Here is a 27,867-nt window from a genome sequence, read left to right on the forward strand (position 1 = left end):
GGTTGATTTGCGGAGTGAAATGGACAGAAGCGCACCAGGCGGTGATACTGAAGGTGAAGGAGGGGTTGGGGCGGGGGGGGTGGGTTGGAACGAGTTGTTGGTGGTTGTAGAAGTCGAGATAGTGAGGCGTCCGTCAGTGGAGTCTCCGTCAACCGCATGAATGAATGCCACGGGCTGGCGGGCATCTTCTATCTATGCCCAATCCGTCCGACAGATGTGGCCCGTGCGTGGCGCTAACCCATCATCCAGCCACTATACTATACAGTGGTAGCACAATGCATAAGTTACTCCCTACTTGTAGGAGAGTAGCTAGAGGGATAAAGATGTGATTGTACCAGTAGGCGTGTAGAGAGTCACTCAGCACAGAAAACAGCTACTGAAGGTCGACTGTCATGGCATTCCTTCCAACAGCCCTTCTCCTTGTAACCCATTGCTCTCATCGGCCGATTCGAGGGCATAGAAATGAACAATCGGTTCATGCAAACAGAGAAAACTCTAGAAACAAGTTTCGAAACATATCCCCAGTCCAATTGTTTCCTGAATTCAGCAATCAGACATGTCCAACCCATCTCTCAGGTTGATGGGTTGAACAAGCGCAATGCATACAGCCAATGCTCCGGGGCCGTGGCCGCACCGGATAACCACCGGTGGAAATAAAGCTGTCCGCGGCCGACGGCCGACATTTTTCGTTTCCACCGCTAACCCGCAATCCTCTAACTGGCAACAAAGTCACCGTCACCATCCAGCACGCAGTGCAGATAAACGGATCTGTAACGCGATCGACCCCTTCAAAAAGCATTAGCTTGCTTATTTCTCGCATTCGATTGGTGACCGCTTCCCGAAAACCGACACGACACCATGTTTGACCTTCCCATGGCAAAACGGTATGCCGATTTCCACGACTTGCGCTTTGCATTGCCCTCCAACCCCACAATCCCACTAACAGAGCTCCCCTATCAGCGTTCGACGCGATGAGCTACTCTCCAGAGACTCAGAATCACCTCCCGCATCCCCGCCCCCTGAATCCGCGCTTCCGGATGTCCAGCAGCGCCTCGGGGAATTGCTCAATCTCGACGCCCTGATCGCACCCGCATACGCCGCCCCTGAAGCCACCCAACCACAGGACAACGAGCACAAAGCGGAGGATGAGGAACAAGAGTTTGAATTCCGGTTGTTCAGTGCTCCTGCCCCGGCGACAGCCACGAAACCCTTGGCTGGTGCGACGTCGGACGACAAGGACGCAAACGAGAGCAAAGGGACGGGCCCCGCCCCCGCGGCGGGGGTGGCGCAGAAACTACGAATCCGCGTCCGGTCTCCTACTCCCGGGGCCGGAGGTCTGGAGGATGGCCGCTTGGTGAACCCCTTCCGTGGGTATGGCCACTACTTCACCGCGCCCGGGTCGATGACGGGGGGAAAGGCGGACAGCTCAGAGGAGGAGATGCTCCGTGCGAAGAGGCAGCAGTTTGAGGAGGTGGCAGTATCTGGGCTGCAGATGCTGGGGTTCGCTCAGGTGCCGTGGGTAAGTGTCCTACCTCTTTTCTCTTGAGCCCACTGACGTGAGGAGCGCGCTTGGCTAACTGTATTTCTTATAGCCTGGTTGTTACCTTCCTTGGAAAGTGGTTCATCTGAAGAGTGAGAAGAAGGCGAAGGGAGCAAAGAGTGCAGGTGATATCGACACCCAGCCGACGATTTGTGTGGTCGAGCCGCCCGAGAGGGTCTCGCTTTCCAGCAAAAAGCCTGGAAAGAAGCGGCGCATCCAGCTGCGGAAGCGCCGTTCGGCCAAGGATGAAGCGAAGAAGCGGCAAGAAGAGGAGGAGCAACGTAAAGCAGAGAAACGCAATCGGAAGAATCGCGAGCAGAAGCTCAAGCGGAGACAAAAGGCCAGAGAACAAAAGGCCGCTGCAGCAGCTGCCGCCGCTGCCGCTGGCACAGCCGAAGGCCAAGGTGCTCAGGCTGCTAGGATGGATGAAGGTGCTTCCTCAGATGGAGGAAGTGACTAAGGCCCTTCGAAAGTGTATTATGTCTACCATTCATTTTTAGCCTATGATACCCGTGCCGATATCATGTTCAACAATTATCTTCTTTTACGAATTTTACACTTCTACTGCGACTAACTCCGCACATGTCGATCTATTTCGAGTTCGGTTCAGACGATTAAAACGGTATGGAAGGCCAAGCTAATACAAACAAGATAGGGTATTTTGAGAAGATGATATCGACCACAGAGCACAAGGAAATCGGTAGCAGTCAATGCTGGGTATGAGATGCAAGGTATTAAGGAATTCGAGGGTGAAAGAATGGAAAATGCGTGGAGATCACAACGCATCGCTCGTCGCCATGAGTTCGGTTACTTCGACTCTTCGGCTAGACGCAAACTGTTAGTCAAGGCCTCGTTGTTGAGTGATGACTGGCTTACCCTTCGCTTGCCCAACAGTCTCGGCAGGCTTGTCGGCAGCAGCCTCAGCAGCGGCCTCGGCCTTCTTCTCCGCGGCGTGGTCCTCCGCCACGGTTTCTGCGGTTGGTGCGCCCGTGTTCAATTCCAGAACCGGGGCAGTTGAGGATGTCACAGGCTCAGTAGGCTCCGGCTTCGCTCCCTCGGCGGGGGTCTCAGCGGGGGCATCTGGTATCATTAGCCATCAGTGCTTCCATGGGGCATTCATAGTCGCTTTACTCACCAGCCTGGGGCTCCGCAGCAGCAGCAACATCAGCAGCAGGAGTGGCTTCAGAATCCTCCTGGTCGGTCTTCTTCTTACGGAAGATAGACTTGAGCTTAAGCTTCAACTTAGCAATGAAAGCCGGCGCTGCATTCAACGTTAGCTAATCTTCTTCTCATCAGTTCAAATAGCAAAGGCAATGGCACGAACCCATTTTGAATAATATGGAGATATTAGGTAGAGGTAACTGATGGTAGAAGAGAAGCGAGTAGATGAAGCCTGGCAGGTAACCGGCTAAAGATCACGACGATGAAGTAGTTGTTGAGGATGTGGTCAAAAGAGTGACTGAGGTTAGAGAACTGGAAACAGAGAACAAAGAACAAAGCAGACAATGACTTCGCAAGTCCCAGTAGGTATTTGTATTCCACGTGACGGGGGCACGGTCCTGATGGTGATGATCGTCTGCCTGTCTAATTTGCCTATTGCTGCCTCCTTTCTTTTTCATTAGCACCACCACGTCCCTTTTTGACTCCTTTTTTTTTTTCTTTATTGTTTGCAGGCTTCATTTTCCACCGTCACGACCCCGCAGGCACCTGTTTCAGGTCCACCGTGCCCATCAGGGGAGAATAAAAGGGAAAAGATTTGACATGGACCAATTGACTAATCTTGGTAGTGCTCCGTTTGAAAGTCGAGCTGGTGGACGACTCCGTATGGTTCGAGAACGGACGAAGAGTCACCCCATCATCTATCTATTGGCCACGAACCAGTCGATCTGGGCCCGACTATTCTCCTTCTTGCCATGGTGGCTTCCTTTACACCATTGGTGTATGTCCGTTCGTAAACGAGATGATTCCTAAACCGCCCGTCCCAGCTTCTTGTTGTTGACCGGAGATGAGTTGTTGCGATCTCGGGAGACCCTAACTCCCCTCCTAAACTGCTGGTCCAAACGGGAACATGACTTTCAATTCAGGGGGGAGGGAACACAAAGGTCTAACCTGTCAGAAAAGAAATTTCTTACATGCTACTCGAAGGATCTGACGACTTAGTATACCGATGATGATAAAAACAAACGAGCTACTGATCCACTATTACTTAAAGGAAGGTCCTGGTAATACGCTTATTTGAAGCTATTTGAGCCAAACCACTTGCTCTGGTGGGGTCATCTATATGAAGTCACGGAAATTGCCCTAAACATGGATCCAGCTTGAACACCGCCAGGTTTGCAATGCAAGCCTCTTTACCTTGTAGATGTTCTTACAGCGGTGCGAAGCGAAAGAAAACGAGGACTAAGAAGAAATGGATAAAATTTCCCAGGGTCCATTTGACCCCCCTCTAATCTTTCACTTTTCATCTATCACAGTCGTTTTCATTTCGGGCTGGCTGCGTAAATGCATCTTGGGCCGTCCAACTGGCAAGGGCCTGTCTCATGACGAGATCGATTAATAACTGCAAGCAGCGTTGAAATCGTGTTTCAGCAGATGTCTGTGCTGCCATTCTGTTCAAGATCGCGCTGGCCTCGCATCTGGTTCTTTTTCAAGGCTTCTCAACACCCTGAGGTCATCGAGTTATCTATTGGATGACTAGTGACTAGTGACGGCCGGCATGGGTACCGGATTGATAGGTCTAGTCCATAAATAGGCTATGCGCGAGAGCGATGGCCAGCTCTGTTCTTTTCGTCAGGGGCAAGAGGCTCCGATTGCAGGTAGCTTAGGGCTTTCGGCAAGCAGAAGAAAAATCATGACTAAATAGGTCTGGATGATTGATGATTGGGACAGGGGTAGAAGACTCTCTGTCAAGATCCTTGCAACTACCATGCGAGATTGCTTCAGACATGGTATCTCTAAAGTCTGAGACTTGTGCCCTTATCTCTGGAGTGAAGAAAGTTGTTCCTAATCAATTTACTTGTTGTTTGGTGACTGGAAACAAAATGAAAGGTGGCTGACTAACCAACCACCACCGATCTCTCTGCCGCCTTGCCGCGCGGGAGATATCGTCATCCTTGCACTCTATCTGGAATACCTCCCAACTTCCCGCGCTGTCAGATGTCGCTGTACAGTGAATAGACCTCGATACCAATATAGAGATGTCCCCTGGTCAATTCGCAGCAGATATCCCGTCCACAAGGCCGGTATCGGAGCAGACTCCTCTTCTTGGGGACCAAAGGCAAGATGATCTCAATCAGCCGGGTGACTCTCCGGTTCCGTTAGCCGACGAACCCACCACCAGGGAGCTGATCCTGGTGATGGGGAGTGTCTGGGTGGGCGTCTTTCTTGCTGCCTTGGGTGCGTGACTTTCTTTCGACTCCTCTGTTAACTCCCCAGCTTAATGTAACTAGATACCACGATTGTTGCAACCCTGAGCGCTCCGATCTCCTCGTCCTTCCACTCCTTGTCTCTGCTATCGTGGCTGGCCACGTCCTATCTGATATCCAATGCCGCCTTCCAGCCGCTGAGCGGTCGCCTGACGGATATATTCTCTCGTCGGGCAGGACTGGTATTCTCGAATGTCTTCTTCGCTGCGGGGACGCTGATGTGTGGACTGGCCAAAAGCGAAGGTGCTATCATAGCGGGTCGTGTCATTGCGGGTATTGGAGGCGGTGGTCTGACAGCCATCTCGACCATCATCAACTCGGACCTAGTCCCGCTCCGGAAGCGAGGGATCTGGCAGGGAATTGGGAATATTTGCTACGGTGCTGGAAGTGGTCTGGGTGGCGTCTTTGGCGGATGGATCAACGACACGCTGGGATGGCGGTGGGCTTTCCTGATCCAGGTGCCCTTCATTGTGGTGTCAGGCATTCTGGTGACTGTCATGGTAAAAGTGCCAGTCAAGGACACCGACGATGCCAAACTGAAGCGGGTTGACTTCTTCGGAGCGTTGACCTTGGTCACCACGCTCGTGTTGTTTCTGCTCGGGCTCAACACGGGTGGGAACCAAGTGCCATGGACGCACCCGCTCATCCTGGTCTCGCTGCCGCTATCCGCCGTGTCGTTTGCCCTCTTCCTCTATATTGAAGCCAAGATTGCGGCGGAGCCGGTTATCCCAGTCCGGCTTCTTCTTGATCGGACTGTCTTTTCTGCCTGCCTGACCAATTGGTTCAGCACCATGACCGTCTTCGGGCTTTTGTTCTACTTGCCCTTGTTCTTCCAGGTCCAGGGCCTCTCCGCTACTGCCGCAGGCGTGCGGTTGATTCCGCAAGCCATCGGCACGTCCATTGGCTCGCTGGGGGCTGGCGTTCTCATGCGCTCCACAGGACGCTACAAGGTGTTTGTCCGCATCACCCTGACTCTTCTGGTTATCGCTTCCATCTTGATCAGCACTTTGTCCCTCACGACTCCGTCGTGGCTCCCTTTTATCTACTTCTTTCTGATGGGCACGGCTTACGGCAGTATGCTGACTCTTACCCTGGTGGCACTTATCTCTGCCGTGGACCACGAACATCATGCGGTTATCACATCTGCATCTTACGCCTTTCGCAGCACGGGTAGCACGATTGGCATTACAGTGGCCTCCGCCGTCTTTCAGAACATTCTGAAGTCGGGGCTATGGAGACGATTCGGCGATCGGGAACATGCGGGAGAGCTGATCTCCAAGATCCGAGACAGTCTGGATGAGATCCACCGTCTCCCTGCGGACTGGATCCCAGGGGTCTTGGATGCGTATATCGACTCCTTACGGGCGGTATTCCTTACACTGCTCGGATTGGCGGTGCTGGGAGCGTTGGTTAGCATGGGGATGCGGGAGCATAAGTTGCACTCGAACCTCTCTCGCCGTGATGATTAGAGCTGGGTTGAGTTGTAGTCGAGGGGTGCACTATACACTGCATACACCACATACACTACAAGGTATACAAAGTATGTACTTGGGAAAAGAGTAGTCGAAGAGTAGAAAGCCTCAGAGAATGGAAAAGACTACCTAATGAATACATCATCGGGGATTGGGTGGCCTGAGGCCCCACATTTCCCACCCTTCCGCTCATCTTGGCGGTTCTTTCTCCAACGGCATTCGTTCAATTTGTCTGTCTCCTTCAGGTTCATGATTAATGGAACCATTCCTCATGCATGGCCAGTCAGTGTGCCACTGACTTCTTTCTTTACTCTCCTTGCTTGCAGTGGGTTGTGACAGTCCCTCTTTTTTTGTTTCCCTTACACCCTTACCCCCTGACCCCCTCACAGTGCTCTCATCACCCTGAGATCATCATCCACCACCCTCTTTACACATACCCATATCTATGAGTACAAACCTGGTGGCGTGCAGCAAACGAAAAGACGTGGCGACGCCTGCCTTACCAAATTCACGCCCAAGCTTCCTCCCCATCTGCGATTTTACGTATTCTTCTGCAAGTCCCGCTCGGCCATTCTCCAACACACCGCTTCCTTTCCCTCCTACTTCCTCCGATCAGACCACCAGTCGTTCAACACGTGCTGTTGCTTCGAGGTCCGCCTCCTCTTGACTTCCTGTACATGGCTTGCACTCGGTAGTTCAACATTTGGGAGGAGAACGGCCTTCTTGGGTTGCAATTAATTGCCCTGCCACTTCTACACATTCCCTTTCCCTCTTTATCTTACCGCCTTGTTCTTCTCCACTTCTTTTCAACGCGAGCATTGCCCTGGTTGCGATTAGTATCCTTGACGGTGACAGGTACAATTTGCTTTGGTGACGATCCCTGTCGGCAAGCCTTGTTCTTCACGGCCCTGTTCTAGCTTGGACGACTCGGGGGCTCACTCAGCTATAATACCGTGCGCAAGGCCCATACCACACACACACCACCCCCGGTCCGATCGACCAATTCTCCTTTGTGACACCCTTTTTCCCTTGCCCTTCTTGAATCGGATTGTTATGGCAGTCGGGGTCGGGACGAGCATCTCCACGACATCTACCGTTGCAACTGTGGTCTCTAAAGCTGCTTGGTCCTCGGAAATGGAGGTGGATTCTGCGAGCGAGGAAATGGTCACTGCGCATACAAGTATGGTCGGATCCTGCATAGATAATGAAATGAAAGATGTCGCTGGCCCTTCGACCCGCCGTCGAAAACGTTTACTCCTCTCCACTGATAGCGCGTTCGTCGACAATGTACTCCCCTCGTTGGTGCGGAATCCGGACATCGAGCTACGATTGATCACCGACGAGCCCTCGGCTCTGCTCTCGAGCGCCAGCAAAGTCCCCCATTACATGGACACGGTGGATAGTCAGACCTTCGAGAAGAAAACGGGCGCGCGGAAATGGCTGAAGGCCAAGGCGGCGGAGCTGTGCGACTGGGCGGACATGCTCCTGGTCGCGCCGATCGATGCGGGCGCTCTGGGATCCATGCTGTCGGGCTTGACCAACACCCTCACGCTGGCGCTGCTCCGGGGCTGGATGTCGTCGAAACCGGTCGTGCTCATTCCAGGCATGACCGTGTCGGAATGGAACCATCCGCTCAGCAAACGGCAGCTCTGGGAGGTGCGGCAATATTGGTCCTGGATCAAGATTGTCACGCCAGTGCTGTGGAAGCCCGGGGATACAGAAGAATTGATCCAATTGCCCTGGGATGGATTGAAGGTTCTCCACGACACGATCGAACAGACTCTGAAACTATCTTTCTCGGAAACACATCCTATCTCCGGCCAACCTTCAGATAATTCGAGCGGGCCGCCGGAACCGACGCAGACCGGGGATGTGCCCTCAGCCATGTCGCGACACTTGCTATATCGCCTGAATAAGACCGAACATGGTCCGCGCTCATTACCGATGGAGCTCTGGTTGAATATTTTCGAGGACCAGTTACACGACTGGGAGATCGCCAAGGCTGTGGGCATCCCCACGAACCTCCCCGTGCCCAAAGAATGGCAGAATCACCTGCTGAAAATGTCCACACCGGCCTCGCTCGAGTACACCATCCTGCGAGGATCGTTCGCGGCGATCAAGAAGCGCATCGACAGCCTCCCACGCTGGAAACCCCTCTCCGATCTCTCCCTTCATCTCATCTTCAAATTCTCCCGAACCGACATCCTCTCCTACCTCATTGAGAAACAGCACGACCTCCTCTGGACGACCTCTCTCCTCAGCGTCCTCCCCTACCGAGCCTCCGCCATCTACGGCAACCCCAACCTTCTGACCTGGTGGCGCGACGCCCCTGACCTCCCGAACAAAGACTACACCACCGACGCAATGGACGGCGCCTCGCGGGCCGGCTTCGTCAACGTGCTGGAGTGGTGGCGCACCTCCGGCCTGGAACTGCGGTACACCGAGCGCGCCCTCGAGGCCGCCAGCGCCGAGGGCCAAGTCGCCGTGCTGGACTGGTGGAAGCGCGCCTCCTCCACTTCCCCTTCAACCTCCTCAAACCCCGTCCTCGCCAGTAGCCGTCGCACCCGCATCCCGCTGAAGGTCGGCAAATCCGTGCTTCTAGCCGCCCAATCCGGCCGCACCGCCTCCCTGGCCTGGTGGGACGCCTCGGGGATCCCCTACACGCACGGCGAATCGGTCGCCCGCATCGCCAGCACCCACGGCCACGTGCACGTCCTGGAGTTCTGGCACCGGCTAAAGGGCGCCAAGATGATCTTCGACAGCCAGGTCCTGGTGGGCCCCACCAAGAACGGCCACGACGCGGTCCTGGAGTGGTGGCGCCGCAGCGGCCTGCGCGTCGAGTTCAAGACCTGCGACATCGAGGAGGCGCTCGAGGACGCCGACCCGGTCTCCGGCGCCGAGCAGCGCGTGCGCACCTGGTGGGCGCGCAACGGGCTGAACCTCGGCGTGGGGACGAGTGAGTGGATGAAGACGAAGGTGCTGTAACTTCAATCTCCTCCTTCTCCGACCGCGCACCCTCCCCCTACTATCCTTATTCACCTCCGGACCAACATTGCAAATATCCATACAATTTATCCTCACCACCCGGCGCTCCCCCAGGAGCCATCTAAGGGCTGGAAATCCGCACACACAAATGGCAATAACCCGAATGAATGCTTGCTTCATATTCATAATACCCCCACTTACACACCCTTGCCTTTCTCCACCTACAGTATCATATTTCTTTTCTTGCCTGGCGTTCCGAGTGATTGTTCTTACCTATATAGACTGGCCTTGATCACGATGATGACCACCAACCAACCTGGGAAATACCTTTTTGTGCCTGCTTTCTGTCATAATCTTTGTTTCTTCCTCCAAATATTGCATACCATTTCACTGAAATAACAACGGGGAGGGGGTTGTTCTAGTTCTAGCAGGGTGTCGGTGTCGGTGTCGGATTTGAAGTTAGCCTTGATTTTTTGAATCTTGTGATCCATAGTCTTGCATACTTGAACACACTGCATCTATATCGGTAATGAAACTATGTAAGAATTTTCTCTTTCGGTTGATTGTTCTTGTAGGTAGGAATATTCTTTTTCTCGAACGCTTCTAGCTCCTGAGATTGAGGATCGAAAACAGGCGGGAAATGGATGACAATAAGCAAAACCATAGAGTAAAACTCCCGTTGGAAGAGAGTGACAGGGACATTTCTTCCCCGAGGCCTCAAGAAGAAATCAGGCTAGACGACCGTCTCAAGGCGTTGCTGAATAAGATAGAGTATAATAAAAGTAGCATTCGGGTCATGAACAAGTCGAAGCGCACAAGAAAGAAAAATTAGGATGAAGAAAGGGCCATGGAATCTGAGCGCCATCGGAAAGGACAAAAAGCAACGCCGTCCTGTCTTTGATAAACACACATTCACATAAACAAAACACGTCAAGCATTCAGACTTCCTTCCTGCAACGGGGGTTAGTCATGGTTTTGAGGGGTGAAACAAAAGGCTGCTGGACTTCCGAGGTGGGTGGGTGTACATACCAGGTAGGTTCACTTCTCTCATAGGCAGGGGTACGGATTTCGTTCCGGTCCCCAAACGGATTGTTCTCATCGTCGTCCTCATCGGTCTCGGACTCGCTGTCACTGTACGTCTTCCGTCTCGACGAGGAGGAAGGCATGGATAAGCTGAGCGGCCGGGGCGGACGCGGAGGCTTAGGCGGGTTGACCGTCAACCCGGCGAAGGACTCGGGGAGGTCATCGCGGTCCGGGGTCCAGCCGCTCTCGATCACGTCTTGGTCGCTGTCACTGTCGTAGTCGACGCTCTTGTCCAGGACCTCGAAGGCCATCAGCGCCGTGACGAGCTCCTCGTTGGCGTGGATCAGACTGCCTAGGTACTCCTCGCTTTCAACGTGCTGGATGTACCGCAGGATCTGTCGCCGCAGCGTCTTGCAGGTCTCAAACCGGTTGAGGACCTCTGCATCTTCGCTGACCCGGTGGGTCTCACGGTTGACCAACTTGAGCGCGTTGAGAAGGTTCGTACTGGCGACCGAGGAGGACGCCAGCGTCTGCAGAATCTCCGGCTTCTCCTTGTCCAGGCTGAAACTGCGGCTGAGCGTCCTCTTCTCCTTCTTCTCCTTGCGCGAAGAGCGGCTGGATGTGTGCTTGTGTTTCGGCCCACTGAGGACCGTCGCGGGTCCGTTGCCGGCGGAGACCGACACCGTATGCCCCATCACGGGCTCGTCGGATGTGGCCGAGTCGCGCAACACTTTGGCCTTCGCCTGGGTAGCCGGTTGCTTGCGTTTGGGCAGCTGGCGGTAGAGCGCCGTCACCCGCTCCATGCCGGGGGTGTCCTTGTAAGATGCGGCCCATTGTCCGAACAACTGCTTGCATTTCTGTTTGACCAGGGGATCAGAGACGGGGTCGGTGGCAGCGATGCGCAATCGCTCCAGCAAGGGCTCGTCCGCGAATTCGCGCAGAAACCGGTCGCCCGTGTTCTGTATCAAGAAGTCGAGGATCGTGAGCGCTCGTAGTTGGCGGTGGAGATTGCCATACTTGCTGCAGGGGGTCGTTAGTGATTGGGAGAGGGAAAGGCTGGCTCGACTGACAGCTTCTTGCGCAGCGCACGACTGGCCTCCCGCGGCCCACTAGCTTGTATGCGAATGGCTTCGATCAAGTCGACAATTCCACTGGAGTCTTCGACATCGTATTGTTCGCTAGTGAGTACTTCGATTTGCACCGTCACGGCGGTGTATGGCTTCTATGAGAGTAGCAAGGTGATCAGCACTTGAGGTGGACTGATGGATGGTCCGGCGTTCAGTCAAAATGTAACAAAGCAGAGACGATTGTTTGTTCAAGTGCTGGTCTGCTGTCCGGACGGCAGTGGGATTGGCCCGTCGCGTGGATTTCAGATAGACTTACCGAGGAGTGAAACATGGTGTTTAAGAATGTGTCTTAGAGCAAATGCGGCCGTTAAAAGAAGTCGTGTGGTTTGCGAGGGTACTGCGGACCGGTAAAGGTAGCGAGTACTTTCACATGCGCAAATGAACAATGGCTGCTCCGGACAGGGTCGCAAAATGTGGTTGAGAGGGATGAGGTGATTCCGAAGCGGAGACACTTGATGTGATGTACACCTATAATGCTATTGTAGAGTCCCTATGCAGATCCCAATTCGGATGGACTAGGGTATATTGAGGAGAAGCGCAGGAAAAGCGCAGAGCGGTGACGTGTAGACAGTGAGTGTCTGGGGGGGGGGAACTGTGGGCTTGTCCTTGGCGGGTGCAGTCCTCAGCCCAACCCGCAGATAAGGGTGGAGTGTGTTTCTGCTTTGAATTTCGGATGGAAGATCCCAAAGGAAAGATGCACGCACGAGGGAAGAGAACAGACGAAGGAACACCGAATGAGCGCCTCCAACGTCATGCGGGTGGATGTGTGCAGTGTGCAGTGGTTTGATAAACAACATTAAGTAGACGGAGAGAGTGTCCGTGACTCCGTTGCACTTGCAATCTCGTGACTGATTCGTAGTGCCCCTCGCCAGTTGCCCCATTGGGTCTAGTGCGGGGAAAAGAGACAATACAATCAAATCAGTGCCTGATTCTGGCCTGGGGCTCCTCTTTCCGATGCCGCGCAGACCCAATTACGTACTCACTGCCCCATTCCTGGATAAAGGAGAGGAGGGGTATTTCGTTCCCCATTTCTATTGAAACACCTACACATAGAAATTTATAAGAATCACTACCCACACATGTAGAGGAGGAATTGAAAGCAATTGATATTCTACAGAAAGTCACTTACTCAGTAATTATCCCCCAATCCCCCAATCCTCCCAATTGACCCCTCTGGCGTGAGCTTGGAATGGGTCTTCGGTCTCCGAATTCGGCAGATCCCAGCTCCATCCGCAAACCGCGACTCTCCATCTTCTCCCGTCTCGTCGTCTGCTCCACTCTGCTACTGGGAGTCAGCATCATCTTAAAAGCCCGCCACCATCTACTCTCTCCTCTTCTCCCCCACTTCTATTCCTCCTCCATCCCTCACACCCAACCCGCGACCATGGCCTACCAACAAGAACGCTACATCGCTGAACTCGCCGTTCAGCGCGCAACTCTCCTCACCCAGAAAGTCTTCAACGAGAAGGCCAAGGGCACCGTCTCCAAAGATGACAAGTCTCCTGTCACCATCGGCGACTTTGGAGCCCAGGCTCTGATCATCCAGGCCATCCGCAAGAATTTCCCCAACGATGAGATCGTCGCCGAGGAGGAGGCCAGCACCCTCCGCGAGGACAAGGCGCTGAGCGCCGAGATCTGGAGACTCGTCAAGGACATCAAGTTGGAGGACAGCGAGAGCGACAACCTTCTGGGCGGCGCCCTGCCGAGCGAGGAAGCGATGCTGGACATCATCGACGAGGGCAAAAGCGCTGGTGGTGCCAAGGGTCGCGTCTGGGCCTTGGACCCCATCGACGGCACCAAGGGTTTCCTGCGCGGCGGCCAATACGCCGTCTGCCTGGGCCTGATTGAGGACGGTGATGTCAAGGTTGGAGCCATCGGCTGCCCCAACCTGCCCGTCAACGATTCCGAGACCTTGTCCGCCGGAATCGGTGCGGAGCAGACCAGCGGCGCCGGCAACGGGGTCCTCTTCTCCGCTATCCAGGGTGTCGGAGCCATCAGCAGACCCCTGACCAACGCCGGTCTCGCCGAGAGCAAGTCAATCTCCATGCGCCCCGTGCCGGACATCGCCCAGGCCGTCTTCTGCGAGGGCGTCGAAGCTGCCCACTCCGCCCAGGGTGACAACGCCGCCGTCGCCGAGCGTCTCGGTATCACGGCCCCCAGTGTGCGTCTGGACTCCCAGGCCAAGTACTGCTCGATCGCCAGAGGAGCTGGTGACATTTACCTGCGCCTGCCGGTGAAGAAGGACTACCAGGAGAAGATCTGGGATCACGCCGCTGGAGATCTGATCGTCCGCGAGGCGGGCGGTCAAGTGACTGATATCTACGGTCAGAAATTGGACTTCAGCAAGGGCCGGACCTTGGCTGCCAACAAGGGTGTCGTCGCCGCCCCCGCGGCCATCCACGACCAGGTCATCGACGCCGTGAAGGTTGTTCTGAAGTTGTAAAAAGAGGTTACGAATTTCCTGTTATGCATAGATTGTGTGATTTTTTTTTTCATGTTGGCTACATAATCTGTCAAGCTATATCCACGCTAGATGCGTCTAAAAGTACACAAATTTCAAAATACCAGTCGCGAACCCAGAGAACCATGCTCCGATATACATATACAGGTAAAAAAAGGAAAGAAAAGGAAAAATCCCCCAAAGGTATAAACGACACCCGATCACCGAATCTTCTTGGCCTTCAATCTGATGGTCTCTCCGTTGACGAAGATACCCTTGCCCTTGTAGGGCTCGGGCTTGCGCCATTCGCGGATCTCGGCCGCGAACTGCGTCACGACTTCCTTGTTGACACTCTCGAGCAGGATACGGGTCGGCTGGGGTGTGCTGGCCTTAACTCCCCACGGAACGGGGAGTTCAATCGGGTGAGAGTATCCGACCTTCAGGGAGACGAACTTCTGGCCTTTGAATTGGGACTTGACGGTGGTCGCCTGAGACTCGATCGTGGCTCTGTAACCAACACCGACCATACTCAGGATACAGATGTGACCTTCCGACACTCCCAGAATGTAGTTTTGTAGGTGCGAGCGCATGGTGCCTGATTTCATCATCTTCCAGTCAGTCGGCCCGTTCCAAAGCAGAGAAGTAATTTCCGGTGAGAAAAGGTTATCGACATACCCCACATAGCACGCTGGTGTTTGATCTCCCGGTCCTGGACGGAGAGAGTGGCCTTCCGGAGGGCTTCATCGTGTTCGATGTTGACGAAGGGAGGAACTTTCAGGGTCATTTTACCTAGCATTCACTTCTCGTTAGAAATACCATAAGAGGGGTTTCCTCGCCGGGCGGGAAGTTCAGAAAAGACGGGGACTCACCCAGAGGGCCCGACACCTCAATTGCAACCTTGGGGGCTTCCTCGGCGTTTCCTCTCACGGCGACAACCGGGAGATCGATGAACTTAAGAGACACCTCCGGGGGAACGGTAATCGGGGCACTGCCCTTCCGCGATTGTGTCGGGGAAGTGGTCGAGAAAGGTTGTGTCCGGAGAGGGAGAGCGAAGGCTGAACCGGGACGAGCAGACGCAGTGCCCGTTCTCAGGGAGCTCCGCGCAAACTGCCGGAGGCAGCTCTGGGGTAGGAGATTCGACATGGCGGCGTGGGTTGCGACTGGTGTTTTGATTGACTAGTCTGGGATTCTTTTAATGCGGACGGATTTTGTCCGGAGATCCTGTCTCCCTAATCCGGTTAGTGCAGATCACGTGAGAGGACATATAGATCGGGGTTGGGTGAGGTCTCCCTACAGCTTCTACTTCAGCTCTGCACTCGTGATGAAGTGATGTTGGAGCTGTCTGGCTAGCCCTACGGGTCTTTTCTCCGCTGGGTTGAGGTTGACTTATGGCTTAGCCTAGAGAACGGGGATAACCTCACTTTCCCGCTTCACATCTGTCCTACTTCGTTCCACTCGCTTATACCTTAGCAGTGTCAACTTGATGAATCTGCTACTTTATGCTTCAATTGACCTAAATCCTATGAACTCATAATCTCCTAAGTTCTATACTGTATTACTATAGCCTTTATTTGCTCCATACTTCTTCCTGGTACAATCTTACGGACCCTTGACACTAATATCCACCATGAAATTACTGACTGCATTGTCCTTCGTCGCTATCATGTCTCAGCATATCATTATATCGGTGCTCATCTTTATCCTTACCCTCAGCAGTCTCGTGGATGCAGTGCTTCCGGAGAATGGTACGTCTCCATGTGGCGACTCTCACAACAATCGCTAACGATGCAAGCAGCTCTCGCAGGCAACGAGAATCGTGCTATGGACGAGATCGACCTGGCATCGCTCCTTACTCCACGAGTCCCGAAGCAAAAGCCCATTATACAAGAAGCTCTCACTCTTATCGATTCCATGAAGCTCGCTCCATCCTGCAACCGGCTCGCAGTATCGGAGCTCGTCTCATCCTGTCAGTCAATCGGACGTCGGGCCGAGAAACAAGACACGGATATATACTTGGACCTGGAGCTTGTGCGCTCACTTTATGCGGCCCGTCTTGCCATTTGTGAGCTCCGAGAAGCCAAGGCAGCAGCACCAGACGCGTGTTCCTCATTGATGATTGGGCCGCCGCAGAAGAGAGGCAGGTTCGGATTTATTTTCAGCGATAGAATCCGCTTCAGCGCTCCGGACGTCATTCAGAAGCCGCACTTGGAGTCTTGCCTGCAGTCGTTGGAGACACGACCGCAGTGGTGGACGTCCTATAGCAACAGTCGGCAGAATGCCGTGGTTATATGTCAGGCGGCCAGGGATGAGACTGAGAAGGAGGAGCTCCTGGAGCTTTATCGAACTATACTAAATAGCTCTACAGAGCTGGAGCGTGGTCTCCACGAGGCCTTGGAGGTCGCTGCAGCTGACCTTGCGCGCCAGAAAGAATTCATGCAAGCGGTCGGTATAATGAGAAGCAGGATGAGACAAGAGCTGGAAGAAACCGAGATGCGCTTGAGATCGACGATTGATCGGATTTTGCACAGCCTGTACGCGTATGCCGTTGACTCGTTTAAAGAGTCCCTTGGGCCTGCGATTGACACACTGCAGCAAAAGACAGACAGTCTCAAATTCGTGAGTTTGCATTTGCTTACATGACTAAGGCTAAGGCTAACGATCTGCCCAGAAACTCCAGACTGTTGCTACCGAAGCTGATAAGCTTGGTCAGACACTACACGCTCTATACCAAGAGTCTGCCAAGAGGGACCAGGAATTGGCGGATGCGCAGCAGAAAGAACTACAGACCACCAGGGAGACGGCCCTGGCCCATCAAGAAAGCCTAGGGACACTTTGCCAGGATAATCTGGCAAGGCTCTTGCAAGTCGATGCGTCTTTGGTGAGTAATTGCTATTAAAGCCTTTCAGTGAGCTGATTGTAATAGGATCTGCTGTCGACCAGAATGGTATATATGTTGCAGATAGCGCAGAGCATGAATGAGGTTTGCAACAACTTTCAAAGCAACGAGGACAAGACTGACTTTCATAGCGCATGCCGGGCCTCCAGAAGGCACTCAATGAGTCCGAGCAACGAGCCGAGGTGCTACATCAAACACAGCTGCAGCAGTACGAGACCCTGCAAGAGGCTTCGCGGTTACACAAGCAGCAACAAGTCCACTTGAATGGCACGCTGGCCGATCTTGACAGAGCAGCCGTCAGAGCTGCGACAATGCTCAAGACATTCGACAAGATGGGATCTAAGTATTGGCTGGATCTCGTGCGAAAAGTAATTTGCGATGCATTCTGGATTATGTGTAGCGTCGTGCTCCGGGATGTAGTAGCAAGGGCAGTCGCTCTAACTTGTACGGTCTCCTGTCCTCCGCAGTCTATAAAACGACGTACTAACGGGCTTTCCCTCTAGTCAATCACTTGTTGTAGCGTGGACATTGACTCTATCTCATTCGACATCCATCTTAAGTATGTGTTTCCTTATTGCTGATTTAATATTCGCATGGTGGAACAACCTAGCGAGTAGTATTTCCTTTCTGCGCTGTAGGAATATACTACGGAGTGCAAAAAAAAAAAAAACCAACATTCCCTTTGCTTTTCCGAGGTTTCGTCGAACTTTCTGTATTCAGACTTCGATCCACCAGATCATTGAGCTTGCACATCTCTCAATTCGCTGCCTGTTCCCTTCGCTTAGTGCGGTCTTCGGTGAACCAATTCGACTTGCTTGAATGGAATGACGCATGGAGTATGTGGTACTAGATATTGAGGCGGCACTCAGTTCGGTAGAGAAAGTGAATGCGAAGTGATGACTGGTCTGTTTCTCAGGAGCATGTGTCTCCGGGCCTCGGCTTTGTCCTGGTGCTGTATTGTAAGACAGAGTTGTGTTTCTGACAGGTAACAGAAGGAAGTCAGTTCCTTCCTTCTAAGCCAGAATGGGGCAAGGGCGCCGGCCCTGAAGGTAGAGGAAGGTATCGAACCTTTTCTCCGCAAAATGCGGAGAAACTGACGATCCCCGGAAAAGTGGCTGTGGGGTACGGGGGGAAAGCCTCTGGCCCAACCACAGTCTCGCACTTGCTTAGCTGGACCTTCGGCTCCGCTCATCTGCCGGCATCCATCTTTTTCTCTCCTCCAAACACTCCCCACTCACTCACTCACCCAATTCCTCACACACCGGTACAATTTCGGGGGATTCTCAAAGCTTGACTGATTACTCTGCTCTGGATGCCTTGAACTCCACATTTGATAGGCATTACTGGTGGAGCCGGTGAAGCAAGCAAGTGGAAATGTATCCGAGCGAGAAGGGCTATAAAAGGGCCCCTCGTCTCCTCGAGGGCTTCATGATTCTATCCTCCCTCCCACTGCAGTTGCGCTTAGAAAGAGGTCCGTCAGCATGAGAACATTACACCTTATCCTGCCCTCATTGGCATTGGGCTCAGCCATTTCAACCCGACAAGATTCTTTCCAAACCAAATGTGCCAAGTTCGCAAGCAAGATTGATCTACCCAATGTGCGAGTGAACATTGTGGAGTATGTGGCCGGAGGAGCCAACCTCTCTATTCCAGACAATCCCGCTACTTGCGGCGCTACCTATCAGGCTGTGACGGCCGACTTTTGTCGCGTTGCTATGGCGGTTGCGACCTCAAACAGCAGCGAGATCACATTGGAGGCATGGCTGCCTCGGAACTACACTGGTCGGTTCCTGAGCACGGGCAATGGAGGGCTCAATGGCTGTATGTCACCTCTCTTCTACTTGTTCTGCATCATTTTATTCCTAGGTCTGACGTTTTCTTAAGGTGTCGGGTATGATGATATGGCGTATACAACCGGATTCGGCTTTGCGACGGTCGGTGCCAACAACGGACACAATGGCACGTCTGGCGAACCCTTCTATCAACACCCAGAAGTCGTCGAAGATTTTGCCTTTCGGTCAGTTCACACTGGGGTCGTAGTCGGGAAACAGTTGACCAAGCTCTTCTACGAGCAAGGTTTCAACAAGTCTTACTACCTGGGATGCTCCACCGGCGGTCGTGAGGGCTTCAAGTCCGTGCAGCAGTTTCCGGACGACTTCGACGGTGTGGTGGCCGGTGCCCCTGCCATGAACTTTGTAGGCTTGACCTCCTGGAGCGGTCACTTCTACCCCATCACCGGAACCAACACCTCGGACAGCTACCTCTCTTCTGAGCTCTGGAGTGTTGTCCATGATGAGATCTTACGTCAATGCGACGATATCGACGGCGCGCACGATGGAATCATCGAAGATCCTGATCTCTGCCACCCTATCATCGATACGATCATCTGCAAGCCCGGTTCCTCCTCGACCAAATGTCTCACCGGGGCCCAGGCAAACACGGTTCGCCAGATCCTGTCCCCACTCTATGGGCTCAACGGGACCCTTGTCTACCCTCGTATGCAACCTGGCTCGGAGGTGGGTGCCTCAGCGATCTACTACGGCGGCTCGCCCTTTTCCTACAGCACCGACTGGTACCGCTATGTCGTTTTTAGCAACCCGGATTGGGACCCGGCCACCTTCAATCGACACGATATCGCCGTGGCGCTTAAGCAGAACCCGTACAACATCCAAACCTGGGATGCGGACCTGACCTCGTTCCGCAAGAGCGGCGGCAAGGTGCTGACCTACCACGGGCTCATGGACCAAATCATCAGCTCGGAAAACTCCAAGCTCTATTACTCGCGAGTGGCCGAGGCGATGGACCTGCCGCCGGCAGAGCTGGACGAATTTTACCGCTTCTTCCAGATCAGTGGTATGGGTCACTGTGGGGGCGGTGACGGCGCATACGGCATTGGGAACGTGGCAGACTCGTACAATGGCGTTGCGCCAGAGAACAACGTGCTCATGGCCATGGTGCAGTGGGTGGAGAAAGGTATTGCACCGGAGTTTGTGCGGGGGGCCAAGTTTGTTGATGGAGTTGGTAGTGGAGTGGAATATACCCGCAAGCATTGTCGCTGGCCCCGGCGCAATGTGTACAAGGGTCCAGGCAATTACACGGACGAAAACGCATGGCAGTGTGTATAGTATACGAAAGGAAGAAGAAATCGTGATGGTGCAGCAGAATTGAAGTTTAGCATATTTGGAATTACACAAGTCTTGAAAGAAGAGGAAGCTTTTTGGTCAGCGCATAAACCACGGAAGCCTTGTAGAATGTACAGTGCTCAGCTCAGTAGCACAAGAGCGATCTGAAACAGCATGAGATCATTTTCCAGCCGATGCTTTCCTTTTCCCCTCATCCGTCCGTATTAGGGTTGGTGTCCGGCAGGACCAGGCGGTGAGAACCAGCAGTTTCCCCTCTCGAGCTTCCTTGGGCTTCGCTGCTGCTCCATCCATCTCTGGCCCAAGTTGACTCTTGAGAATCACCGCTTCTTTCATCACTCGATTACATCTTATATCTTGATCTATGTATGTACTACTACCTCTTCTTGACCCTTCATCCCTCCATCATCCCCCGCACCATGAGGATTGTATCCAGACACGAACCAGTTCAATCCAGACCGCCCTAGCAGTTAGTCGGAGTTACGGCCGCAATGACTCGCTGTGGTGGTCTGGTTCGGTTGGGCTGGGCTTGCCTGCAGACAAACTTGGCTGGTTGGCATGTGGTTCGTCTACTTTTCATCCCAGTTCCAGCTATCTCCCATCGATATTTCAAAACTGTCCACCATTGCTCTGAATACCCTTCCCTGCGGTGGCCCTCCGTTGCCCTTTGTCCCGCACCAGAAAGCTGACTGTTCTTCCCCGCCTCCGCGCGCGGAACTAACGCTGATAGTCTAGCTAGCCTTGATTAATCGCCCTCCTTGGTTCGAACCACACAAGCCGCCGGAGACCTCCAACCTTTCACGGATCGCATTTCCTGGGTCCACCCTTCAGCTTTTCTGCGCCGTGCCTGTGCGATAACATATACACAGACGATCTACATCTATTTTTGCCTTTGGCTATCCATACAACCATATCCTGCGAGACCGAAAACGACAGGCCCGTAAGTGACGTCCCTGCCATGGACGAGTTCGCGCAAACACGTGGAGGGGATGACCTGTTCGACGATGAAATCATCCCTGTCTCTGCAGAGCAACAACAACAACTGCAACTGCAAGAACAACAAGAACAACACTCCCTACCGGCGGATGACCACCAGCAGTCGTTTGAAGAGAGTATCGCGCCCACAACAGCATCAACTACTATCGATAGAGACGTATCATCGCCTGCGCGGACTGACACGCCGTCGCGGTCACGCGGGGGTGAGCGACGGGGGAGGGGAAGGGGAGGTAGAGGGAGCCGGGGTGGGCGTCGGGGGTCGCAGAATTCTGGCCGGAGGGGCGATTCGAACGTGAGAAATAATCACAATCATCAGAACAATAAGACTGCCGCGGAGAGCCCCGTGGAGGGTGGCGAGGACAGCAACAAGAGTCCCGTGGAAGAGGCCACGACTAACACCCCTCCGGCTGGGGCTGCGGCTGCGGAGACGGAACAACCGGCGGGTGAGAAGCCTGCAGCGGAGGGCCCGCGGGTGCCTGCTGTACGTGGAGATCGGAGTGCTACGGGTGGTATCAAAAAGGTACGTTTTTCTTCACGGGCGCGGGGCTTGAGGGTGGACTTGGCGCGCGGGGCTAATGGGTTTTCGTTTGTCTGTTTAGCCGAAACTCACGGAAGAGGAGCTCTCGCGTCGGATTGCGGCTGCGAAGGAAAACGCTGCCAAGGTTGCCGCGGCGCACGCTCGGGCTGAAGCCGACCAAGCGTCGTTTCTTGAGAGGGAGAAGGTTGCGGAGGAGAAGAGACGCCAGGAACGGGTACAGCGCCGGGTCATGGATAACGAGCGGGAACGTAACCGACAGCGGAAGTTGCAAGCCTTTGCGGGCCGGGAGTGGGATGCTCAGAAGAAGGAGGAGGATTTCGCCCCGCGCGGTGGGCGTGGGGGCTTCCGTCGAGGTATGCACGGTGGTGTTTCTGGATACACTAGACGCGACTTTGAAGGCCAGCCGGGCGACCAGCCTAGTGGTGAGGCTCATGAGGAGTCCCACGGTGACAGTCCTCGAGGGGGTCCTCGAGGTCGAGGCCGTGGGGGTCGCGGTGGACGTGGCCGCGGTGGTCATCGTGGCCCACGGGAGGAGATTCCCCAGACAGATGGTCTAGCTGAGAATTTGCCAGGTTTGGGTGAGTCAAGGTGGGCTCCTGCTCCGGTGATTGACAACGAGGCAGACTTCCCTGCGCTTCCCGGCAGTGAAAAGAACGGAAAGGACACCTCGAAAGATGCCCCGAAAGAGTGGGTCAAGGAGGAACAGAAGGACACTCAGAAGGAGGTCGTCCAGGACTCCTCCAATGAACCTAAGGAACTGAAGGAGCCCCTCAACGCCGCAACGACTGCAGTGAACCTGGATCTTCTCAACGTGGACCCTCTATCACCGATGGAGGGGACCTCTTGGGCTGAACAAGTCGAGTCCCAGTGATACTCTGTTTAGGTCTACGTTTTGATTCTTCTGTGGATTCTTGGATTGTTGAAGACCTCCATGATTGATGCATTTATTATAATTCCCCAATTACACTTGCTGTGGGCTGCGATCCAGAAGATTTTTCTTTTCTTGGTATTCTTATTGTTCCATAGCTGATAAGTCATGACGTGATGTACATGTATATACAGAGCGCACCGCATTAGCTATGGTAGAATCAGTAGATGAGAGCCAAATTGAGAAACACATCACTTCTTCTAAATTTGCTTGTGTTACTATGTGTAGTAAATGGCAGGGATCACCAATGCCTGGGGTAAGTGAGTTAATGTGAATGCGAGCAACTTGACCCCGAACTTGGGGGGTGGCAAGGAATGACGTGTGTTCATGATGAGATCACCAACCCTTCATTCATCCACCCGATACTCGTAATACGAGTAGGGTATATAAACCCCAATCCAGCAGATCTCGCAATATATCTAGTTCAAATCTACACTATCTGATATCATCTTAACCAGTGAGTCTTCACTTCCACCTTTTCCATCCTCCGCACAACTATACAGCATACAACGCCCAACCATATACTTCCACCGCAACCCCCAACTAACTAGAACCAAACCTCCAGCATCACAATCACATCCATTTTTCCCCACCTGCCGTACATTCCCCACAACAACACCTCCAAAGAAATCCATAAAAATGGCCTCCAACTCCAACCGCCTCCCACAAGCCACCAGCGGCGGCGCCTCCGCCGAGCCCACGCCCGCCAACAACGCCGGCGGCGGCAGCGGCTGGGGCGACTCGGGCCACCCGAAGGGCGGGGTTTCCGTACGTTCTTTCCCTTCTTTTCTCCCTTTTCCCTGTCCTGTCCTGTCTGGTCTGGTCGTATCCTGTCCCTTTGCCACCCCCTGTGGCCCAACCAACCCTTGACCTACCACCTCACTCACATATACACCCCGCACCGTCCATCCGCTGACCCGTGGTCGAACAGAGCGATGTCCTCACAGCCCCGGAGTTCCGCGACATCAGCGACCAGAAGTCGGCGGCGGAGCGCAAGTTCCTGGGCCGGTTCGACGAGGGCCACGGCGAGCAGGAGGGGACGTGCGCGACCGAGGACCACAGCTTCATGGCGCGGAAGCCCGGCGGGGCCGGGACGCTGCCGGGCTGGGAGACGATGAAGGATAAGTTGGGTTTGTAAGCTTCTCCCTCAGGGTAGAATAGATGCAGTTGGTTGGCCCGAGGACTGGCTGATGAGGCGTATTAGTCTCTATCCGGAGTGAACCTTTCTCTTAGCAGGGGGGTAGGGGGGGTTGTACAAGGCTTCCTTGGTTTTGGTCCAGTGGGGGTGGAGTTATTTCTGTGGCTTTTCTGGGTTGTATTGTTCTTTAGGGTTTACTCTTCATGGGGTTATGAGATTATGAAATGGAATAATGTTTATCGTGACTCTGGTGGCACTGGTGAATGTTGATGAAGGTTGGGGCTGGATGGTATATGTTATTGGTATGAGAAAGAACGAACTTGTATACATGCGGAAAACTACTCCGTCTTCGCCGTCTTCCCTTTGACGCGGTCCCGGAGCGCAACGAGCTTTCCGCCCAGCCGGCTCTTCAGGGTCTGCGATCGCATGGCCGAGGCCTCTTCGGCCGTCACGAAACGGCGCACCAGCAGATTGAAGATACTGCCAAACGCCAAGGCGATCACCGTGCTCGTCAAGATGATCACGTTGTAGGGCATGCTGAAGTCCGGAGTCGGGAGTGGGAGAAGCAGGCTCGTCGTGCGGATGTAGATCGGGTGGCTGGCGCCGCCGTCCGCCGAGCCCAGCTTGATCACCGCCGGAGCCACGTTGAACCCGCGGTTGGCGTCTGGGGGATACTCCGTGTACCGCAGGATGGCCTTTTCGAAATCGTAGGTCAGCGTAACCGTCGACGCGGCCGGCACGGAGAGCGCCAGCTCGAGCTGGGTCCCGCGTTCGCGATCGATGGCTGGGCGGTAGAAGGTTTCTTTGATGAATTGCGAGGCGGGCACTTGGCGGCGCAGCCCGTCGCGGCCCGTGATGGTGGCCTGCAGGGTGTGGACGTAGGGGCGGAGGAACCAGGGCAGCGTCTCGAAGTAGATGAAGTCAACAGCGTTGGTGTCCGAGGGGTTGTCGAAGATGATCCGCATCCCGCCCCGTTCCTGGCCGTGTCCGACGATCGTGCGCTCGGCGCGCAGGACAGGCTCATCGAGCGGAACCTGGGTCGTGGCCTCTTGCTCGGGGATGGCGAGGTCAAAAGGTGTGGACGATTCCAGGGTAAAACAGCGAGTGTAGCCGTCGGGCCTTTGGACTTCCACCGCGCCGTCAGTCGCATGGACTTCGCGTTCGTGTGGCACTCGCAGGCAGACCGTCCCGTCGGTAGAGCCCTCGGTGAGAGGGCATGATCCGCTAATGCTGCGGCCGAAGATCTCAGACAAGCCCCAGCTCTTTTCGGACGTGCTCTCTAGCGGGTAGCAGGTATCATCGGAGTGGTAAGGCTTGGATGTGTCGCACACGAGCTGCTCGTTAGGCACGGGCCGTGGGATGGGGTTATCTAGGGACAGAATCAGCACAGGTCGCCACGTGTCAAGCAAGCTATACTAACCCCGTGGACGCTTGGACCGGTCGATATCGAGCACAATGTCCACCGACTGATCAATCTGCACAACACACTCTCCGGTCTGCGTGCAGATCGGACGCACATCCACGGACATACTCTGCCACGAAGCATCAAATAGCTTGTGCCCGTCCAGAAGACTAGCCACGCCCGCCTTGCCCTTACAAGGAAGGAGCTTCAAAAATGGCGTCAAGTTCTCGGTGCAGACCACCTCGCCAGGAAGTGTTCCGTGCAGAAGATGCAGATTATCCGAAGCCGCGTGAGTCCCCATGGGCTCAAACGACACGACCGGCCTCGTCGTCCTGGTCGAGTCGATGAAGTTCAACGAGGCACAGAAGAGCCCGGAGAGCGACTGGGCCAAGGTGATCCATTTCGCGAAAGCCCTGGTTGATGTCAACATTGTATCCTATCTGTCCGGCCACCCCAGCATCAAACGTACGCTTCGTCATCCACGGCATCAATCCACGCCCACAGCTCCACACCGGTGCCGCCCTCCTTGGTTCCATTCCACGGGCGAGGACCCCAGCTCTCAGCATCCCATCGACCCGTTGTGAACCGGAGGTGAAGCTCCTTGGTATTGGCGTGGCGGAGGATCTGACCTAGCGCGCGGGGGAAGTAGCGGAAGTGACGCTCGTCAAAGGAGGTCTGCGAGTCATTGCTCTGGAAGTTGAAGGAAGCTAAAAGCGCGGATTGCGGAAGTGGTTGGAGGACGAGGCTCTCAAGGTAGTCGGAGTTCGCGGAGGCGAGCGAGGAGAACGCAGCCAGGAAAAGTAAAGAGAGTAGCGAAAGGACAGTCATCACGTCATGCTGGCCGACACGGAGGCGTCAGAAAGAATCCAGTCAAAGATATCTTGATGCACCACCCCTCGGTGGTGGAGATGCGACGTTCGGCAGCTGCGCTGCTGGTAGGAGATGCAACAAGTGACAATTGCGGAGACACCTGCAGTACGTCAACGACGATTCGGTCAGATCGAAGCCTAACGGTTCAGGCTCTGTTAGAATCGACAGTCATCTAATTACCCGTTATATCATGGGAAAAGTATTCCTGTAGTCGAGATGATGAGCGAAGTAGCATGGATAATGTATAAAACCCCAAGGCGAACAGGGGCCCGGAGCTCACATAAGCGCAGCCAACCGCGGTTAGCGCCACGCCCGCAGAACTTCCCGGCCAGAACAGAAGAAGCAGCAGAAGCTCTTCAAATCAAACTCCTTCAAGTGCGATCATTCCTTTTCTCGCCCCTCCATCTCCTCACCCCTCACCCCTCACCCCTCACCACTCTTTCAATCCCAGGCATCAATCTCCCACCATGGCTGCGGAACAAAGAAAGCTGCTTGAGCAGCTCATGGGAGGTACGTTACCAACAATCCCTTCTCGCGCGTTCCCAGCTCTCTTTCCCTGTCAAACACCGCAATCCCAGATAGCTAGCTGACCCTCAACACCTTGACTGCCGCAGCGGATCAACTCGTCGGCACAGGATCGCAATCTCGCAATGCGCAACTCGCCATCACCGACCCGAAAGTCTGCCGCTCCTACCTCGTCGGCACCTGCCCCCACGACCTCTTCACCAACACCAAGCAAGACCTGGGCCAGTGCCCGAAAGTGCACAGCGAAGGATTGAAGACGGAATACGAGGCTGCCTCGGCCGCGGAGAAGGCTAAGTGGGGGTTCGACTACGATTACATGCGCGACATGCAGAAGTACATTGACGACTGTGACCGCCGCATCGACTCGGCGCAGCGACGGTTGGAGAAGACCCCGGATGAGATCCGACAGACGAATAACCTGGTACGCCTGGCTCTCTGCTGCTCTGCTTCCCCCCTTATCTTGCTGGAACACGTGAAACTAATCTTTTCTGTCTTCGTCGCTCTCCAGCTCAAACAAATCGCCGACCTCACCAACACCATCAACTCGGGTCTGCTCGAGATCTCCGTCCTGGGCGAGACGGGCGCCGTCGCCCAGGCCTTGAACGAACTGCACAAGATCCGCACCGCCAAGCACCAGAAGGAGACGTGCGAGCGCGACCTCAAGAACCTCCAGGACACCTCGGGCCCCTCGGGCCACCAGAAGCTGCAGGTCTGCGACGTCTGCGGCGCGTATCTGAGTCGCCTCGACAACGACCGTCGCCTGGCGGACCACTTCTTCGGCAAGATGCACATGGGGTACTCGGACATGCGCAAGACCTTCAAGCGACTCAGCGAGGAGCTCAAGGGCCGGCCCCCGCCGGTCCGGCACCACGAGGACGAGGACGACCGTGATCGGGGCTGGGGTGGTGGCCGCTCCGGGGGCGGGGGCCGTGGGCCTCGCTATGGTGGTGGTGGTGGCGGCGGCGGCGGCGGCGGCTACAAGAAGCGTGGTCCTCGGTGGTGATGATGACGATGACGACGATCATGAAACAAGGAGGAGGGGGTTTTGGATTGTCCTATACCGATTTCTGTTCTTTTGTCTTTCCTGTTCGGTTGTACGCTCTCACCTTTGGTCTTTGCATAGCGTAGGCGTTTCCTTTCACGACCATGTTGGCGGATGTCATGGCTATTTTCTTCATGTTTCAAAAAGATATTAAACATCACTCACCTTATTTTAGCGACACAAACAATCTACGCACTGCGGTATAATACCCTGTATCCATCTTCTACAATTAATACAAATTCATGAAGTAGAAATTTTCATATCTGACTAATGAGTATATTGTCAATCGATCAAAAATGATCTGCGGTTTGCCGTACAATCTGGAAATGCATACATCAAATTGGCCTCTGGAGTGACAACCGGCAATCCAGCCAAACCGT

At 54.4% G+C, this 27,867-nt stretch overlaps 14 protein-coding genes across 14 annotated transcripts; 10 read left to right on the top strand and 4 right to left on the bottom strand.

Moving 5' to 3' along the window:
• The first annotated feature begins 717 nt into the window (after nt 1–717).
• BO86DRAFT_392810 (DUF2011 domain-containing protein) lies at nt 718–2,055 on the top strand. The gene is made up of 3 exons (XM_025672883.1): nt 718–884; nt 961–1,519; nt 1,593–2,055. Exons 1-3 carry the CDS (start codon nt 859–861, stop codon nt 1,998–2,000), a joined length of 993 nt encoding a protein of 330 aa, XP_025523152.1. The 5' UTR covers nt 718–858; the 3' UTR covers nt 2,001–2,055.
• Nucleotides 2,056–2,127: 72 nt separating this feature from the next.
• BO86DRAFT_392811 (uncharacterized protein) lies at nt 2,128–3,334 on the bottom strand. Its single transcript, XM_025672884.1, has 4 exons — nt 2,865–3,334; nt 2,676–2,801; nt 2,417–2,620; nt 2,128–2,364 (listed from the first exon to the last, which is right to left on the bottom strand). The coding sequence occupies exons 1-4, from the start codon at nt 2,866–2,868 to the stop codon at nt 2,348–2,350; spliced, it is 351 nt and encodes a 116-aa protein (XP_025523153.1). The 5' UTR covers nt 2,869–3,334; the 3' UTR covers nt 2,128–2,347.
• Nucleotides 3,335–4,666: 1,332 nt separating this feature from the next.
• Nucleotides 4,667–6,584, top strand: BO86DRAFT_392812 (MFS multidrug transporter). The gene is made up of 2 exons (XM_025672885.1): nt 4,667–4,936; nt 4,990–6,584. Exons 1-2 carry the CDS (start codon nt 4,738–4,740, stop codon nt 6,432–6,434), a joined length of 1,644 nt encoding a protein of 547 aa, XP_025523154.1. The 5' UTR covers nt 4,667–4,737; the 3' UTR covers nt 6,435–6,584.
• Nucleotides 6,585–6,712: 128 nt separating this feature from the next.
• BO86DRAFT_422505 (uncharacterized protein) lies at nt 6,713–9,422 on the top strand (the record flags this gene model as incomplete). Its single annotated transcript, XM_025675345.1, has 2 exons — nt 6,713–6,719; nt 7,498–9,422. 2 exons carry the CDS (start codon nt 6,713–6,715, stop codon nt 9,420–9,422), a joined length of 1,932 nt encoding a protein of 643 aa, XP_025523155.1.
• Nucleotides 9,423–9,963: 541 nt separating this feature from the next.
• Nucleotides 9,964–10,307, top strand: BO86DRAFT_225293 (uncharacterized protein). Its single transcript, XM_025666954.1, has one exon. The coding sequence runs from the start codon at nt 10,063–10,065 to the stop codon at nt 10,252–10,254; it is 192 nt and encodes a 63-aa protein (XP_025523156.1). The 5' UTR covers nt 9,964–10,062; the 3' UTR covers nt 10,255–10,307.
• BO86DRAFT_225292 (LSB5 family protein) lies at nt 10,308–11,965 on the bottom strand. The gene is made up of 4 exons (XM_025666953.1): nt 11,829–11,965; nt 11,516–11,667; nt 10,452–11,465; nt 10,308–10,373 (listed from the first exon to the last, which is right to left on the bottom strand). Exons 1-4 carry the CDS (start codon nt 11,841–11,843, stop codon nt 10,361–10,363), a joined length of 1,194 nt encoding a protein of 397 aa, XP_025523157.1. The 5' UTR covers nt 11,844–11,965; the 3' UTR covers nt 10,308–10,360.
• Nucleotides 11,966–12,631: 666 nt separating this feature from the next.
• BO86DRAFT_392815 (3'(2'),5'-bisphosphate nucleotidase) lies at nt 12,632–14,156 on the top strand. The gene has a single exon (XM_025672886.1). It carries the CDS (start codon nt 12,762–12,764, stop codon nt 14,013–14,015), a length of 1,254 nt encoding a protein of 417 aa, XP_025523158.1. The 5' UTR covers nt 12,632–12,761; the 3' UTR covers nt 14,016–14,156.
• BO86DRAFT_392816 (mitochondrial 54S ribosomal protein uL6m) lies at nt 14,051–15,183 on the bottom strand. Its single transcript, XM_025672887.1, has 3 exons — nt 14,882–15,183; nt 14,688–14,801; nt 14,051–14,607 (listed from the first exon to the last, which is right to left on the bottom strand). Exons 1-3 carry the CDS (start codon nt 15,153–15,155, stop codon nt 14,234–14,236), a joined length of 762 nt encoding a protein of 253 aa, XP_025523159.1. The 5' UTR covers nt 15,156–15,183; the 3' UTR covers nt 14,051–14,233.
• Nucleotides 15,184–15,331: 148 nt separating this feature from the next.
• On the top strand, nt 15,332–17,578 carry BO86DRAFT_459331 (putative nuclear membrane fusion protein Kar5). Its single transcript, XM_025677349.1, has 6 exons — nt 15,332–15,757; nt 15,808–16,628; nt 16,681–16,890; nt 16,936–16,992; nt 17,040–17,352; nt 17,412–17,578. The coding sequence occupies exons 1-6, from the start codon at nt 15,640–15,642 to the stop codon at nt 17,426–17,428; spliced, it is 1,536 nt and encodes a 511-aa protein (XP_025523160.1). The 5' UTR covers nt 15,332–15,639; the 3' UTR covers nt 17,429–17,578.
• Nucleotides 17,579–18,142: 564 nt separating this feature from the next.
• Nucleotides 18,143–20,033, top strand: faeB-2 (putative feruloyl esterase; the record flags this gene model as incomplete). Its single annotated transcript, XM_025677350.1, has 2 exons — nt 18,143–18,729; nt 18,793–20,033. The coding sequence occupies exons 1-2, from the start codon at nt 18,390–18,392 to the stop codon at nt 20,031–20,033; spliced, it is 1,581 nt and encodes a 526-aa protein (XP_025523161.1). The 5' UTR covers nt 18,143–18,389.
• Nucleotides 20,034–20,844: 811 nt separating this feature from the next.
• Nucleotides 20,845–22,460, top strand: BO86DRAFT_225371 (uncharacterized protein). The gene is made up of 2 exons (XM_025666955.1): nt 20,845–21,564; nt 21,644–22,460. Exons 1-2 carry the CDS (start codon nt 21,007–21,009, stop codon nt 22,451–22,453), a joined length of 1,368 nt encoding a protein of 455 aa, XP_025523162.1. The 5' UTR covers nt 20,845–21,006; the 3' UTR covers nt 22,454–22,460.
• A 673-nt stretch (nt 22,461–23,133) lies between these two features.
• Nucleotides 23,134–23,825, top strand: BO86DRAFT_392819 (uncharacterized protein). The gene is made up of 3 exons (XM_025672888.1): nt 23,134–23,278; nt 23,442–23,644; nt 23,715–23,825. The coding sequence occupies exons 1-3, from the start codon at nt 23,150–23,152 to the stop codon at nt 23,728–23,730; spliced, it is 348 nt and encodes a 115-aa protein (XP_025523163.1). The 5' UTR covers nt 23,134–23,149; the 3' UTR covers nt 23,731–23,825.
• Nucleotides 23,826–23,850: 25 nt separating this feature from the next.
• Nucleotides 23,851–26,136, bottom strand: gpi16 (GPI-anchor transamidase subunit GPI16). Its single transcript, XM_025676842.1, has 4 exons — nt 26,101–26,136; nt 25,520–26,020; nt 25,069–25,463; nt 23,851–25,017 (listed from the first exon to the last, which is right to left on the bottom strand). The coding sequence occupies exons 2-4, from the start codon at nt 25,876–25,878 to the stop codon at nt 23,987–23,989; spliced, it is 1,785 nt and encodes a 594-aa protein (XP_025523164.1). The 5' UTR covers nt 25,879–26,020; nt 26,101–26,136; the 3' UTR covers nt 23,851–23,986.
• Nucleotides 26,137–26,284: 148 nt separating this feature from the next.
• On the top strand, nt 26,285–27,679 carry BO86DRAFT_371147 (LUC7 domain-containing protein). The gene is made up of 3 exons (XM_025670307.1): nt 26,285–26,430; nt 26,535–26,866; nt 26,954–27,679. Exons 1-3 carry the CDS (start codon nt 26,388–26,390, stop codon nt 27,446–27,448), a joined length of 870 nt encoding a protein of 289 aa, XP_025523165.1. The 5' UTR covers nt 26,285–26,387; the 3' UTR covers nt 27,449–27,679.
• The last annotated feature ends 188 nt before the right edge of the window (nt 27,680–27,867 follow it).

The sequence above is a fragment of the Aspergillus japonicus genome (genome assembly GCF_003184785.1).
Source record: "Aspergillus japonicus CBS 114.51 unplaced genomic scaffold BO86scaffold_77, whole genome shotgun sequence".
In the NCBI taxonomy this organism is placed as follows: domain Eukaryota; kingdom Fungi; phylum Ascomycota; class Eurotiomycetes; order Eurotiales; family Aspergillaceae; genus Aspergillus; species Aspergillus japonicus.